This window comes from Cherax quadricarinatus, chromosome 68 (assembly GCF_038502225.1).
Source record: "Cherax quadricarinatus isolate ZL_2023a chromosome 68, ASM3850222v1, whole genome shotgun sequence".
NCBI classification, from domain to species: domain Eukaryota; kingdom Metazoa; phylum Arthropoda; class Malacostraca; order Decapoda; family Parastacidae; genus Cherax; species Cherax quadricarinatus.
The window spans coordinates 14,748,583-14,764,490 of record NC_091359.1 but is presented as its reverse complement, the minus strand read 5'-3'; the positions used below and the strand labels follow the sequence as shown (position 1 = coordinate 14,764,490).

The window sequence follows — 15,908 nt, the reverse complement described above, 5'->3', positions numbered from 1 at the left end:
AGCCATAATGACTCTCGTGTAGTCGACAACTAAAGACAACACATATCAACCCAATACACCGAGGAAAATGTATAGTAACAAAGCCGTTATTTTCAGTGTGTCAAATCAGTGTTCAAATGTATCATGTAACAAATTAGATTTCATAGTAACACTAGAATACTTCTAGTATTAGTGGATTACTCGTCGTACTAAAATACAAGTAATACAACTATACACGGTCTGAAAAAAAAATTGTTTAGGCTTTGGCCTGACTGAGTCTGGGGGCCAAATCTGGCAACGTCAGTAAATATCAACACTAACAACAATTACAATAATAATAATAATAATAATAATAATAATAATAATAATAATAATAATAAAATTATTATGCACTAGAGTAATTCAATTACATTAATTACTTACCTTAATTACGTTTTCCTGGGCACACTTCCTAATTAGCAACTCGTATTTAATGAGGATAAAAAACGATCAATCTTAATTTTTAAAGGGGTGGACCGGTAAGCCAGTGGAAGGCCTCGGTCAGGTGACCAAAAGCTCCAGCTGCGGGCCATCAAATAACTAAGACCCGCGTCAGGAAACAGATGTCCTGCTGGTAATTTATGAGGATACTTTTAAAAAATTAACCCACAATTCGAAGAGGTAGTTTGGACGACGTTTCGGTGCGTTTTGGACTATTATGAAATTCAGAACGGATCGAAACATCTAAACTGTCCTCTCCAAACCGAGAGTTATGATTTTTTCCACACACGGTATGGTGGGTTAGTTGTGAATTGTTCCAGCCACGTTATTGTGGGTTGTTGTTTAAGATAGTAAATTTCGCTTCGCACTTGTCAGGTTACCCAAGATAGAGCAAAGGTCCATTCGTAATAGCACTTAGAACACACGTATAGCAGTACTAGTCAGGGCTCCTAAGATACAGCAAGATATATATTCCTTACTGTTCTGGTTTATTTTCTCTTATCTCCATGGGGAAGTGGAACAGAATTCTTCCTCCGTAAAATAAGAGTGTCGTAAGAGGCAACTAACATGCCTGGAGCAAGGGGTTACTAGTCCCTTGCTCTAGGCATGTGAGTCGCCTCTTACGACACGTGTAAATTACTAAAGTTAAAAAGAAAAACTTCTGTTTTCCTTTTTTGGACCACCCTGCTTCGGTGGGATACAGCCGGTTTGTTGAAACACACACACACACACACACACACACACACACACACACACACACACACACACACACACACACACACACACACACATACATACATACATACATACATATATATATATATATATATATATATATATATATATATATATATATATATATATATATATATATATATATATATATATATATCGCAGATACCTTCTGGTTCATGTAGTAGGGATCGATGTCTTCCAGCGGAGTGCCCACTAGCTCGTCGGGGAACATCTGCTGCAGGCGGTTGGGGAGCGGCATGCCCTGCTCCAGGTTGGGGTCGGCCTGCGGGCCTTCATCGTCATCGTCTTCATTGTAGACAGCCTGGGTGTGGGTGGTAGGTCAGAGGATTAATATACAGTGGTGGTGATTCGCCTTAACGGTTCTTTTCCCCCGATCCCTCTATTTCCAACACTCCCTTTAACCTCGAACAATGTAATTCAAACACATGCTCTAACTCGGCTATCCTAGAGCTTATAGCTTGCTATTCCTAAGCGCTAATGCTTAACATGTGCCTTTAATATGACAGCTGGTAAACCTGGCAAAAACAAGCAGCAAAAGACCTTTATTAAATACAACGTTTTACATGAGACTTTATAACGCCTCGTGTAAATGAAACGTCGTACTAATAGCAATATTTTGGTATGTCTTTTTACCACTTGTTGGCTACGCCATACTTCAGCTACTTACAAGTTTCCTACCTGAAGCCTAGTCTGAGGCTACAACTCTTTCTTTTCTCATCATTACGGTAATCTATTAAATATAAAAAAAGCCGAGTCTAGTGTCCCTACCTTGTTAATACCTCAACTAATTGGACTCTAGTAGGGATTAATACAACCAAATTAAGCCTAACAACTCGCTGATGAAATTGTTTTCTTATTAAAATTAATCATCAATGCAACAACTATGCGCTAATGATTAGGATATGACAACAATTTCATTATATATATATATATATATATATATATATATATATATATATATATATATATATATATATATATATATATATATATATATATATATATATATATATATATATATATATATATATATATATATATATATATATATATATATATACACGTATATATATGGATGAAACCCTCGATGCTGATGAAAGGCTCTTGATCTAGGGAACTGGAGCTACCCTCTCCCTTCTTCGAATCAAACCTGATTACCTTCTATTGACCTGTAGTGTAGCGCTTTCCCGTAAATACAATAATTCAAACAGTAACGAGCCATTAAGAGCAATGTATAGAACAGCTGGTCAATTATTATCCTCAGAGTGTGAACTACAAGTCATCAGTGTGACCCATGCGGGTTTAGCACCTTTTTTAATAATAGTATTAATAGTAATAAAACTAAAAATAATGTTGATTCATCAACTTTGACTACACAGGCCTTGAAACTTAGTCGACGTTATTTTTGGGCCAAAATAATGACGGGTTACGCCTCCCTGTCTGTGGCTGGTGAAAATAGCCTCAGGTAACCATTATTTACTCTCAGGACACTGAGCGATATGGGACTTTTATTATTGTTGCTGCTATATGACCTCTGTGGGTTTCCTCATTGTGTTATTGTTGCTCATCTTCTTATCTATGCATTTTTTAATGAGATAAATGTTTTACGACTTTACTAGGCAAAAAATATTGTTTTTACATATATATATATAAGTAAATACTGGAAGTAGCCTAAATTAAAGTCATGGGAAAAATGTTATATTTTTTCTAATTTTGCACGAAATCTAACCTAACTTTGTTTAAGCTAAATATTAAATATCTTAATCTAACCTATCTAAGCATTATCATAACCTCAGATAATTGTTCTCTTGCCGGGACGAATGCTGAGGTGACCTGACCTTGTAATTGTCACATTCTCCTCTCTTAGCTCTCATAATAACTTTGCTACCAGGCCACACGGGCAGTTTATTAGTATGTAGGTGTGTAGCAAAGTATTGGTATCCATCGATATCGGCAAACATTTAGGTATCCTATGCTTAAATACCTATACAGCTCATGGTGTGGGCGCTAGACACCAGGGGCAGCTTCTCTTGCTAGAGGATATATAACCCACGGTGGGAGGGGGTCATTCGCCCTCCCTAAGAGAATGAAATTTCCTCGGCGCACCACAAGCACAGTGACCTCTAATACAGCTCTCATTCTCCTGTCCTAACCCGTCCGGTGTATAAATGCCTGTGAAGGGCTTTTGATCCAAGGAACTGGAACTGCCCTCCCTTTCCTTGAATCAAGCCTGAAAGCCTCCCACTTCCCAGGCTCTGCATTACTCCTACGGGCTTAGCTCTTCCCTTGAACAACAATAACATTTATATTTACTTCTAGTACATATCTGTTGACGTCTACCACACATGTTAACATTTAAACATCTGCCACATGTGGTGACATATGTTGGCATTATGATGATATATGTCGGCATCTGCCACAAGTTCCACTCTATCAGCCGATGATTTACATTTCTAACAATATGTGGCAATTTAATCGTTGCCCGTAGTGACTTGTACGAGGAAGTGGAGGCTCGATCCTTCGTCCCATGAAATTACTGCTTGTAGTCACACTCTTGCACGATGAGGGGGTGAAAGTTCGATCCTCCATTGACATGTGGAGCAACACTAACCCGCACTAGGTTACCAATGTCGGAGGTCAGTGGTGCGCACTCTTGCAGGAGTAACAATTACCAGTTGCAATACCTCTACTCTGTTTTCTCCGAAGATGTTAGTAAAGGCTTCCTTTAAGAAGGTGCCTCGATGCTCGTGATAGGCTCTTATTCTAAGAAACTGGAAATTACCTCTTCCTTTTACTCGAATCAAATCGTATCACCTCTCGTTCCCCAGGCACTTCCCCCATGTGTATTATAAAAGTCAACAGATACCAATACTCCTTTTACAAGATATATCACCTAAAAGATACCCTACATAAAGCTGACATTAGTATATTGTTAAATTTCTATTGCAGGTGGGAAAGGACCGATGTGATTATATATATATATATATATATATATATATATATATATATATATATATATATATATATATATATATATATATATACATATATATATATAATATATATATATATATATGTCATGCCGAATAGGTAAAACTTGCAATTTTGGCTTAAATAGCAATGTTCTTGCTGAATAAGGCAAGCGAAAATTTGTGTATGCAATAATTTCGCAAAAAAATTTTTTGTTTATTATTAAATTATTGTAAACTTATCTAAAATATATTTAGTTGGATTAGGCTAAATTAAATTGCGTTTATTATAATAAGGTTAGGTAAGTTTTCCAAGGCTCTTTTCGTACAAATTTATTAATTTTTACATTAACATAAATAAAAAAAATATATCTTCAAACGTATGAGAAAATTTTAGAAAGGACTTAATTTTACATGAGTTCTTGTTAATTGACCAGTTTTACCTATTAGCCACATTATATATATATATATATATATATATATATATATATATATATATATATATATATATATATATATAAAACCAATCTAATGGTTTAAGACTATGAACTCACATACATGACAGTCGTTTCAGAATTTACATATTTACTTCTAGATATCTAGCACTAATACGTTATTTAATTAGCTAATATGACTAAGGATTAGACATGAGTTTATCTACACACAAGGCACTAGATTCTAGAACAATTCGGGACTAATTTCTAATCTCACTAGTCAATAAATCCGGATCTCTCTATCCAACAATCCAGATTATTAAAAATCTGACAATAAACTGATGTTGAATGCGGGATTATTGTTCACTCATACTACAATTCTAAATAAAAAACTGTTAATTATTTGGCACTAATAGATCTTACTAGCTAACTAGTTAGTAACTAGTGATGTTTGGAGAACCCAGTAAATCTCATTGCCTGGGTGGGGTACAGAGATGATGTACAATATGTACAATATCTGTGTGTTTTTAATTTAGACGTTTCGCCATCCAATGGTTTTCTCAATATAAATTCAAGGATATAATGGGAACTCAGAAAAAACTATATACAAAAGATGAAGTAATCAGTCCCTCAGCCTTGAAGTTGGTGAAGAGTACCGTAGAACTGATTACCTAAACTGTTGTATATATGTAGTTCTTCGGACTTCCCATTATATCCTTGAATTTGTATTGCTGAGGCGACTAGATGGGGAAATATCTATAATAATGACACCTAGATGTTGCACATGTGTCTAGTTCTTGATCTTGAGGTTATGTTTACATAACCTCAAGATGAGATTGTCAAGGAGACGGGAGAACTACGCAGCAGTTCTGCTGCAACAAGAGTCGCAACAGATGCAACTACATCTCCCGTCTGTTCCTGACTCAGCGGCGACCGAGGCCTTCAACTCATTATAACAAACAGGTGTAATTTCTACATACTACGGTGGTGTTGAGTGTCCAGCCAAGCGACAAGACTCAACCTTCAAGCCAGTCTATCAAGTCTAAAATAAAAGACTAAATGGTGTACCACAGACGTGGCAGCCGGGGAGGGCCATACCCCACCTATGGGCCAGGCACTCGGAGGTGTGAGGCGGATGAAAGTGTAAAGATGGAGATGATTTGAGCGATTGAAACATGCCGTGTAGAGGATGTCCTGTCCACTAGTCACACTTCGCACCGCTATCCCTTCCTTCTGTCACGCTTGATTACGTTCCCACAAGGCGCTGTGTCATCCCTTACGGGGTTAGCGCTTCCCCATGACTATAACAATGATCGTTCACCCCCCGCCCCTTCCCTCACACTGCACCTGTGAGGAGAGGTGGGGAAAACTGACTAACTTAGAAAACTGAGAGTAGAAAGTGTGGACTAGTGGTCAGTCTGAAGATGAGAAGCACAGACTTGCCTTAACCACTGACTGTGGTCAACACAATTACTGAATGAGAGGAAGGTACAAGTTGCAGAGTAAACAATGGTTGCTCTGCAACCCGTGTCCTTGCCTTAACCCTTCACTGAACAACGTTTCTTTGCGATCTTCATAAAGACGTAACATAACTTATATGTGTGTTAAACATTGCCCGATGGAAGGCATGTATAAACTATTTTATCAAATTTATTTAGGTTCAGTGATAATTTGTGAATGTTTCTAGAAAACGGCACGTTAAGGGGAGTCTGTGCTATTTCTCGTGCTCTCAACTTTTTGTCATATTTTCATGCTTGTGTGCTTTACTGACAGTAGGCGGAGAATCAGCGCTAGACCGTCTGTAACGCTGTTGATGGCGTAGTCAACACTTATATATAACGGAGCTGTTGGTGACTGACAGCTTCAGTTATCCATTCCCGCCCTGCGTAATGTACCAAATTGTTTTTGAACTTCGAGCGTGAAAAAAACTAACGTGCGCAGATTATAAAGACGTATAAAAAATACGCATGTATGAGATCCTCCGTGTTAAAGGTTGAAGAATGAACAGGAATTGTCGATAGTACACGTCAGTATGTAACAATGCAGTGACGACCACAGCTTCATTCACTGCACCTACACGTCAGTTATACTGCAATGACGACCACAGCCTCATTCACTACACCTACACGTCAATATGTACCACTGAAGGCAGTGACATTCACTACATGTACACGTCAATACGTAACACTGCAGGCAGTGTCATTCACTACACGTACGGATGGAATGGGAAACAATTGCTACCAGGCAATATACTGCTTCAACCTGCCGTGAGTTCTAATATCAGTTAGTGTTAAGTTTTTTACATTAATAACTGACGTCTTTCAGCTGAAGTCTGAACGTACAAACCACCTTAATACTGAACACTTCTAAGTGTACGTCCACTATAATGTTTATTACTCTGGTCAGGATGCATGTCTTTAATACCAGTGTGTAGCTCAGTGCTTCATATTTGTCCAGTTTCTTACATCTAGGGACATCAACTGGTCTCATTACATCAATGATATGCAATACTGACAAGTTGATGAATAAGACACGTGTGGAACACCTGGGTATCTTTATTGATGAGATGTTTCACCTGTCCTTAGGCTATATCAGACTGACAAATTCTGCTGCGAAGGCAGAACGTTTCTCAAGTAAAGGTATCCAGATGTTTCACTCGTGACCATTTTCATCAACCAAACCCGTCTCGCTCAAGATCTTCGCCCTGAGCTCATACAATGCTTCTCTTCCTTGCCTACGTACCCAAAGAGATATGCTGCCAGGTTCCAAGGCTTTTCCTGTATCTGTTACAGTCAGCAGCATCTTCACTTGCGTGAATGTCTTCTAGTGTGGACTGATCGGGTTCTGGCTGCCATGTTCCTGCTACTGCATCTTCTCTTAACACTACCTTAGTAAATTATATATTTACTTCTTTCAACTCCTCTCTCTCTCAGTCTTCTTTGAGTGTTCCTCTTCCGGTCTTATCACGTGGTTCTATATAATTATTTTCCTTATGGCTGTGCAGCACAATTCTATGACCTTTTCTGTTATGTCTGAACCTTCGTTTGCTGGGTTATACACACCCTTCACGGGAGATGCCACAAATGTATATAGCACAGGGTATATACAGCCAGAAGTGGTATATACCGAGAGATATGTATCTCTCATTGTATATACACCAAGAGCTGTGTATTTTTCTATATTTTTTCTGTATATATACATATACTGTATGTATCCCTACGTATATCCCTAAGTTATATACACTAAGAGGTGTATGTCCGTCACTATGATACACACCGAGAGGTGTGTATACCTCATTATATATACACCAATTATACTGTAATCTCTGATTTATGTATTCAAATGCTCTTAACATTAGAGTCCAGGTGTATCACAACCTGATGGCCCTATTGCAGTAACAAACCTCAAACACCTTTACGACTAAATTCAGAAACAACTGCCTCACTATATTCCTAGCTAGCTAGAAACTTGAAGGAGCTTCTATCATGTATTTCTATATATTTTTAGTAAGATAGTGGTACACAATAAATGTTGGTAAACTATTTACCAAATGTATTAATATGTTGACTGAATATGTGTAAAAAATATAAGTTTAGCATCGTTTTGGAAAGGTATTGTCTTATATAACATTCCCTATTGTTAAGCTATTGTACATGAATGGTCTACAATAACCGACAATATGAAAATTAGACACATGTACAACAAACCATACCACGGACGGGGATAGAACCCCGCCCGTGGTATGGTTTGTTTGCAATCGAGTCATTACGATTTCGTGAGTCATGTGCAACATCTGGGTATCTTTAATGCAGACGTTTCGCCATCCAGTGGCTTTATCAGTACAAATTCTGGGACATTATTTGAATACAGTAGAACTATATACAAAAGATGAAGTAATCAGTCCCTCAGCCTTGAAGTTGGTGTGAATAACACCGTAGATGTAAAGAATCTCCAGATTCTTGACGAATCTACAGATTCTTCAATACTACGGTGTTATTCACACCAACTCCAAGGCTGAGGGACTGATTACTTCATCTTTTGTATATAGTTCTACTGTATTCAAATAATGTCCCAGAATTTGTACTGATAAAGCCACTGGATGGCGAAACGTCTACATTAAAGATACACAGGTGTTCCATAGGTGTCTAATTTTCATGTTAAGCTATTGTCCAGGCTGTGAGCTTGATAGTCCCCACTCTGACTTGAAAGGCCACTGTGGGCTGTCAAGCTGACTGGCTGACAGTCAGGAAGACTGTCTGGGTGTCAGGAATGCTAGCTGTCAGACAGGCAGGAGTCTCACTATTGATTTCTGCAGGCAACACTCAGTAGTCCAGCACCCTTGGTGCCTCTATCCTCCCTCACCCTACCTCCTCTATCCTCCCTCACCCTACCTCCTCTAACCTCCCTCACCCTACCTCATCTATCCTCCCTCACCCTACCTCATCTATCCTCCCTCACCCTACCTCCTCTATCCTCCCTCACCCTACCTCATCTATCCTCCCTCACCCTACCTCCTCTATCCTCCCTCACCCTACCTCCTCTATCCTCCCTCACCCTACCTCTCTATCCTCCCTCACCCTACCTCCTCTATCCTCCCTCACCCTACCTCCTCTATCCTCCCTCACCCTACCTCCTCTATCCTCCCTCACCCTACCTCCTCTATCCTCCCTCACCCTACCTCCTTCTATCCTCGCTCACTCTACCTTCCTCTATCCTATTTCCCTATATCCTACCTCATTACACCTCTATCCTCCCTTACCCTACCACTATCCTTCCTCACCATACCTCTATCCTCCCTCACCCTACCACTATCCTCCCTTAACCTATCACTATCCACCCTCACCATACCTCTATCCTCCCTCACCATACCTCTATCCTCCCTCACCATTCCTCTATCCTCTCTCACCATACCTCTATCCTCCCTCACCATACCACTATCCTCCCTCGCCATACCTATATTCTCCCTCACCATACCTCTATCCTGCCTCACCATACCACTATCCTTCCTCACCATACCACTATCCTCCCTCACCATACCTCTATCCTCCCTCACCATACCTCTATCCTCCCTCACCATACCACTATCCTCCCTCACCATACCACTATCCTCCCTCACCATACCACTATCCTCCCTCACTATACCACTATCCTCCCTCACCATACCACTACCCTCCCTCACCATACCACTATCCTCCCTCACCATACCACTATCCTCCCTCACCATACCACTATCCTGCCTCACCATACCACTATCCTCCCTCACCATACCACTATCCTCCCTCACCATACCACTATCCTGCCTCACTATACCACTATCCTCCCTCACCATACCACTATCCTGCCTCACCATACCACTATCCTGCCTCACCATACCACTATCCTGCATCATCATACCACTATCCTCCCTCACCTTACCACTATCCTGCCTCACCATACCACTATCCTGCTTCACCATACCACTATCCTGCCTCACCATACCACTATCCTCCCTCACCATACCACTATCCTCCCTCACCATACCACTATCCTGCCTCACCATACCACTATCCTCCTTCACCATATCACTATCCTCCTTCGCCATACCACTATCCTCCCTCATCATACCACTATCCTCCCACACCATACCACTATCCTCCCTCACCATACCACTATCCTTCCTCACCATACCTCTATCCTCCCTCACCCTACCACTATCCTCCCTTAACCTATCACTATCCACCCTCACCATACCTCTATCCTCCCTCACCATACCTCTATCCTCCCTCACCATTCCTCTATCCTCTCTCACCATACCTCTATCCTCCCTCACCATACCACTATCCTCCCTCGCCATACCTATATTCTCCCTCACCATACCTCTATCCTGCCTCACCATACCACTATCCTTCCTCACCATACCACTATCCTCCCTCACCATACCTCTATCCTCCCTCACCATACCTCTATCCTCCCTCACCATACCACTATCCTCCCTCACCATACCACTATCCTCCCTCACCATACCACTATCCTCCCTCACCATACCACTATCCTCCCTCACTATACCACTATCCTCCCTCACCATACCACTACCCTCCCTCACCATACCACTATCCTCCCTCACCATACCACTATCCTGCCTCACCATACCACTATCCTCCCTCACCATACCACTATCCAGCCTCACCATACCACTATCCTCCCTCACCATACCACTATCCTCCCTCACCATACCACTATCCTGCCTCACCATACCACTATCCTCCCTCACCATACCACTATCCTCCCTCACCATACCACTATCCTGCCTCACTATACCACTATCCTCCCTCACCATACCACTATCCTGCCTCACCATACCACTATCCTGCCTCACCATACCACTATCCTGCATCATCATACCACTATCCTCCCTCACCATACCACTATCCTGCCTCACCATACCACTATCCTGCCTCACCATACCACTATCCTCCCTAACCATACCACTATCCTGCCTCACCATACCACTATCCTCCCTCACCTTACCACTATCCTGCCTCACCATACCACTATCCTGCTTCACCATACCACTATCCTGCCTCACCATACCACTATCCTCCCTCACCATACCACTATCCTCCCTCACCATACCACTATCCTGCCTCACCATACCACTATCCTCCTTCACCATACCACTATCCTCCTTCGCCATACCACTATCCTCCCTCATCATACCACTATCCTCCCACACCATACCACTATCCTCCCTCACCATACCACTATCCTCCCTCACTATACCACTATCCTGCCTCACCATACCACTATCCTGCCTCACCATACCACTATCCTCCCTCACCATACCACTATCCTGCCTCACCATACCATTATCCTGCCTCACCATACCACTATCCTCCCTCACCATACCACTATCCTGCCTCACCATACCACTATCATCCCTCACCATACCACTATCCTGCCTCACCATACCACTATCCTGCCTCACCATACCACTATCCTCCCTCACCATACCACTATCCTGCCTCACCATGCCACTATCCTCCCTCACCATACCACTATCCTACCTCGCCATACCACTATCCTGCCTCACCATACCACTATCCTGCCTCACCATACCACTATCCTGCCTCACCATACCACTATCCTCCCTCACCATACCACTATCCTCCCTCACCATACCACTATCCTGCCTCACCATACCACTATCCTCCCTCACCATACCACTATCCTCCCTCACCATACCACTATCCTCCCTCACCATACCACTATCCTCCCTCACCGTACCTCTATCCTCCCTCACCATACCTCTATCCTCCCTCACCATACCACTATCCTCCCTCACCATACAACTATCCTCCCTCACCATACCACTATCCTCCCTCACCATACCACTATCCTCCCTCACTATACCACTATCCTCCCTCACCATACCACTACCCTCTCTCACCATACCACTATCCTCCCTCACCATACCACTATCCTGCCTCACCATACCACTATCCTCCCTCACCATACCACTATCCTCCCTCACTATACCACTATCCTCCCTCACCATACCACTACCCTCCCTCACCATACCACTATCCTCCCTCACCATACCACTATCCTGCCTCACCATACCACTATCCTCCCTCACCATACCACTATCCAGCCTCACCATACCACTATCCTCCCTCACCATACCACTATCCTCCCTCACCATACCACTATCCTGCCTCACCATACCACTATCCTCCCTCACCATACCACTATCCTCCCTCACCATACCACTATCCTGCCTCACCATACCACTATCCTCCCTCACCATACCACTATCCTGCCTCACCATACCACTATCCTGCCTCACCATACCACTATCCTGCATCACCATACCACTATCCTGCCTCACCATACCACTATCCTGCCTCACCATACCACCATCCTGCCTCACCATACCACTATCCTGCCTCACCATACCACTATCCTCCCTCACCATACCATTATCCTGGCTCACCATACCACTATCCTCCCTCACCTTACCACTATCCTGCCTCACCATACCACTATCCTGCTTCACCATACCACTATCCTGCCTCACCATACCACTATCCTCCCTCACCATACCACTATCCTCCTTCACCATACCACTATCCTCCTTCGCCATACCACTATCCTCCCTCATCATACCACTATCCTCCCACACCATACCACTATCCTCCCTCACCATACCACTATCCTCCCTCACTATACCACTATCCTGCCTCACCATACCACTATCCTGCCTCACCATACCACTATCCTCCCTCACCATACCACTATTCTGCCTCACCATACCATTATCCTGCCTCACCATACCACTATCCTCCCTCACCATACCACTATCTTGCCTCACCATACCACTATCCTCCCTCACCATACCACTATCCTGCCTCACCATACCACTATCCTGCCTCACCATACCACTATCCTCCCTCACCATACCACTATCCTGCCTCACCATGCCACTATCCTCCCTCACCATACCACTATCCTACCTCGCCATACCACTATCCTGCCTCACCGTACCACTATCCTGCCTCACCATACCACTATCCTGCCTCACCATACCACTATCCTCCCTCACCATACCACTATCCTGCCTCACCATACCACTATCCTCCCTCACCATACCACTATCCTGCCTCACCATACCACTATCCTGCCTCACCATACCACTATCCTCCCTCACCATACCACTATCCTGCCTCACCATGCCACTATCCTCCCTCACCATACCACTATCCTACCTCGCCATACCACTATCCTGCCTCACCGTACCACTATCCTGCCTCACCATACCACTATCCTGCCTCACCATACCACTATCCTCCCTCACCATACCACTATCCTGCCTCACCATACCACTATCCTCCCTCACCATACCACTATCCTCCCTCACCATACCACTATCCTGCCTCACCATCCCACTATCCTCCCTCACCATACCACTATCCTGCCTCACCATACCACTATCCTCCCTCACCATACCACTATCCTCCCTCACCATACCACTATCCTCCCTCACCATACCACTATTCTCCCTCACCATACCTCTATCCTCCCTCACCATACCTCTATCCTCCCTCACCATACCACTATCCTCCCTCACCATACCACTATCCTCCCTCACCATACCACTATCCTCCCTCACCATACCACTATCCTCCCTCACCATACCACTATCCTCCCTCACTATACCACTATCCTCCCTCACCATACCACTACCCTCCCTCACCATACCACTATCCTCCCTCACCATACCACTATCCTGCCTCACCATACCACTATCCTCCCTCACCATACCACTATCCAGCCTCACCATACCACTATCCTCCCTCACCATACCACTATCCTCCCTCACCATACCACTTTCCTGCCTCACTATACCACTATCCTCCCTCACCATACCACTATCCTGCCTCACCATACCACTATCCTGCCTCACCATACCACTATCCTGCCTCACCATACCACTATCCTGCCTCACCATACCACTATCCTCCCTCACCATACCACTATCCTGCCTCACTATACCACTATCCTCCCTCACCATACCACTATCCTGCCTCACCATACCACTATCCTGCCTCACCATACCACTATCCTGCCTCACCATACCACTATCCTGCATCACCATACCACTATCCTCCCTCACCATACCACTATCCAGCCTCACCATACCACTATCCTCCCTCACCATACCACTATAATCCCTCACCATACCACTATCCTCCCTCACCATACCACTATCCTGCCTCACCATACCACTATCCTCCCTCACCATACCACTATCCTGCCTCACCATACCACTATCCTGCCTCACCATACCACTATCCTGCCTCACCATACCACTATCCTGCCTCACCATACCACTATCCTGCCTCACCATACCACTATCCTCCCTCATCATACCACTATCCTGCCTCACCATACCACTATCCTGCCTCACCATACCACTATCCTGCCTCACCATACCACTATCCTGCCTCACCATACCACTATCCTGCCTCACCATACCACTATCCTCCCTCATCATACCACTATCCTGCCTCACCATACCACTATCCTGCCTCACCATACCACTATCCTGCTTCACCATACCACTATCCTGCCTCACCATACCACTATCCTGCCTCACCATACCACTATCCTGCCTCACCATACCACTATCCTGCCTCACCATACCACTATCCTGCCTCACCATACCTCCCTCTCGTGCTGCACGTAAGCTCTAAACACATATAGCAATACTGATACCATTGAAAACATCTAATGCTTCCAATATTTACAATAAACGTTTTTATCGACGTTTAACAAAAGAGGCGACGTAGTCTGCAGTATTTACGTTTTTCTTAGAAAACCTAGTAAAGTTTTTGTAGAGTACCACAAGAACGTTTACAGCCTTGGTTAAACGTAATAAAGTTTACAGTCTTTATTGTTAAGTACTAACAATGACGTTTAAAGCTCTTTGTATGATGTAGAAACGTTTGAATAAAAGTCTTTTGTAATGTACTAACAATAACGTTTAATGCTTTTGTAAGATATAGCAACGTTTAAAGCTATGATATAGATCAAAATGCAAAGTTTAAAGCTTTGTTAACACGAATAAACGTTTAAAACCTTGATAACACGAATAAATGTTTAGTTTTGATAACACGATTAAAAGTTTAAAGCTTTGATAACTCGAATAAAGTTTTAAAGCTTTGATAACACGAATAAACGTTTAATGCCTTGATAACACGAAATGTCTTTTCATCTACGTTTAATACCACTACAGAATGCAATAAACAACTTTTAAAACTTTGCAATAACGTTTAAAGCCTAGATAACAGTTATCAACGTTTAAAGCCTAGATAACATAACAACATTTAAAGCCTAGATAACAGTTAGCAACCTTTGAATCCTAGACAATACACAGAAACGTTTAAAGCCTAGATAATAGTTAGGAACGTTCATAGAACAGACAACATTAACGTTTAAAGCCTAGATAGTCAGTAACGTGTAAAGTCAAGATAACAGTAAGTAACTTTTAAAGCCTAGATAAACAGGAAGGTTTAAAGCCTGGATAACATACACACAATAACGTTTAAAGCCTGGATAACATGCACACAATAACGTTTAAAGCCTTGATAACATAGGAACGTTGAAAGCCTAGATAACAGTCAACAACGTTTAAAGCCTAGATAACAGTCAACAACGTTTAAAGCCTAGATATCAGCCAGCAACGTTTCAAGCCTAGATAACAGTCAACAACGTTTAAAGCCTAGATAACATAGGAACGTTGAAAGCCTAG

At 42.7% G+C, this 15,908-nt stretch overlaps 1 protein-coding gene across 9 annotated transcripts in view; it reads right to left on the bottom strand.

Moving 5' to 3' along the window:
• para (sodium voltage-gated channel paralytic) overlaps positions 1 to 15,908 on the bottom strand; it is a 431,083-nt gene that overhangs the window by 245,128 nt on the left and 170,047 nt on the right. For all 9 annotated transcript variants that reach the window (XM_070099700.1, XM_070099707.1, XM_070099701.1 and 6 more), the window contains one exon: positions 1,361 to 1,516. In XM_070099700.1, coding sequence (XP_069955801.1) covers positions 1,361 to 1,516 — 156 coding nt within the window. The remainder of the gene's footprint in view (positions 1 to 1,360; positions 1,517 to 15,908) is intronic.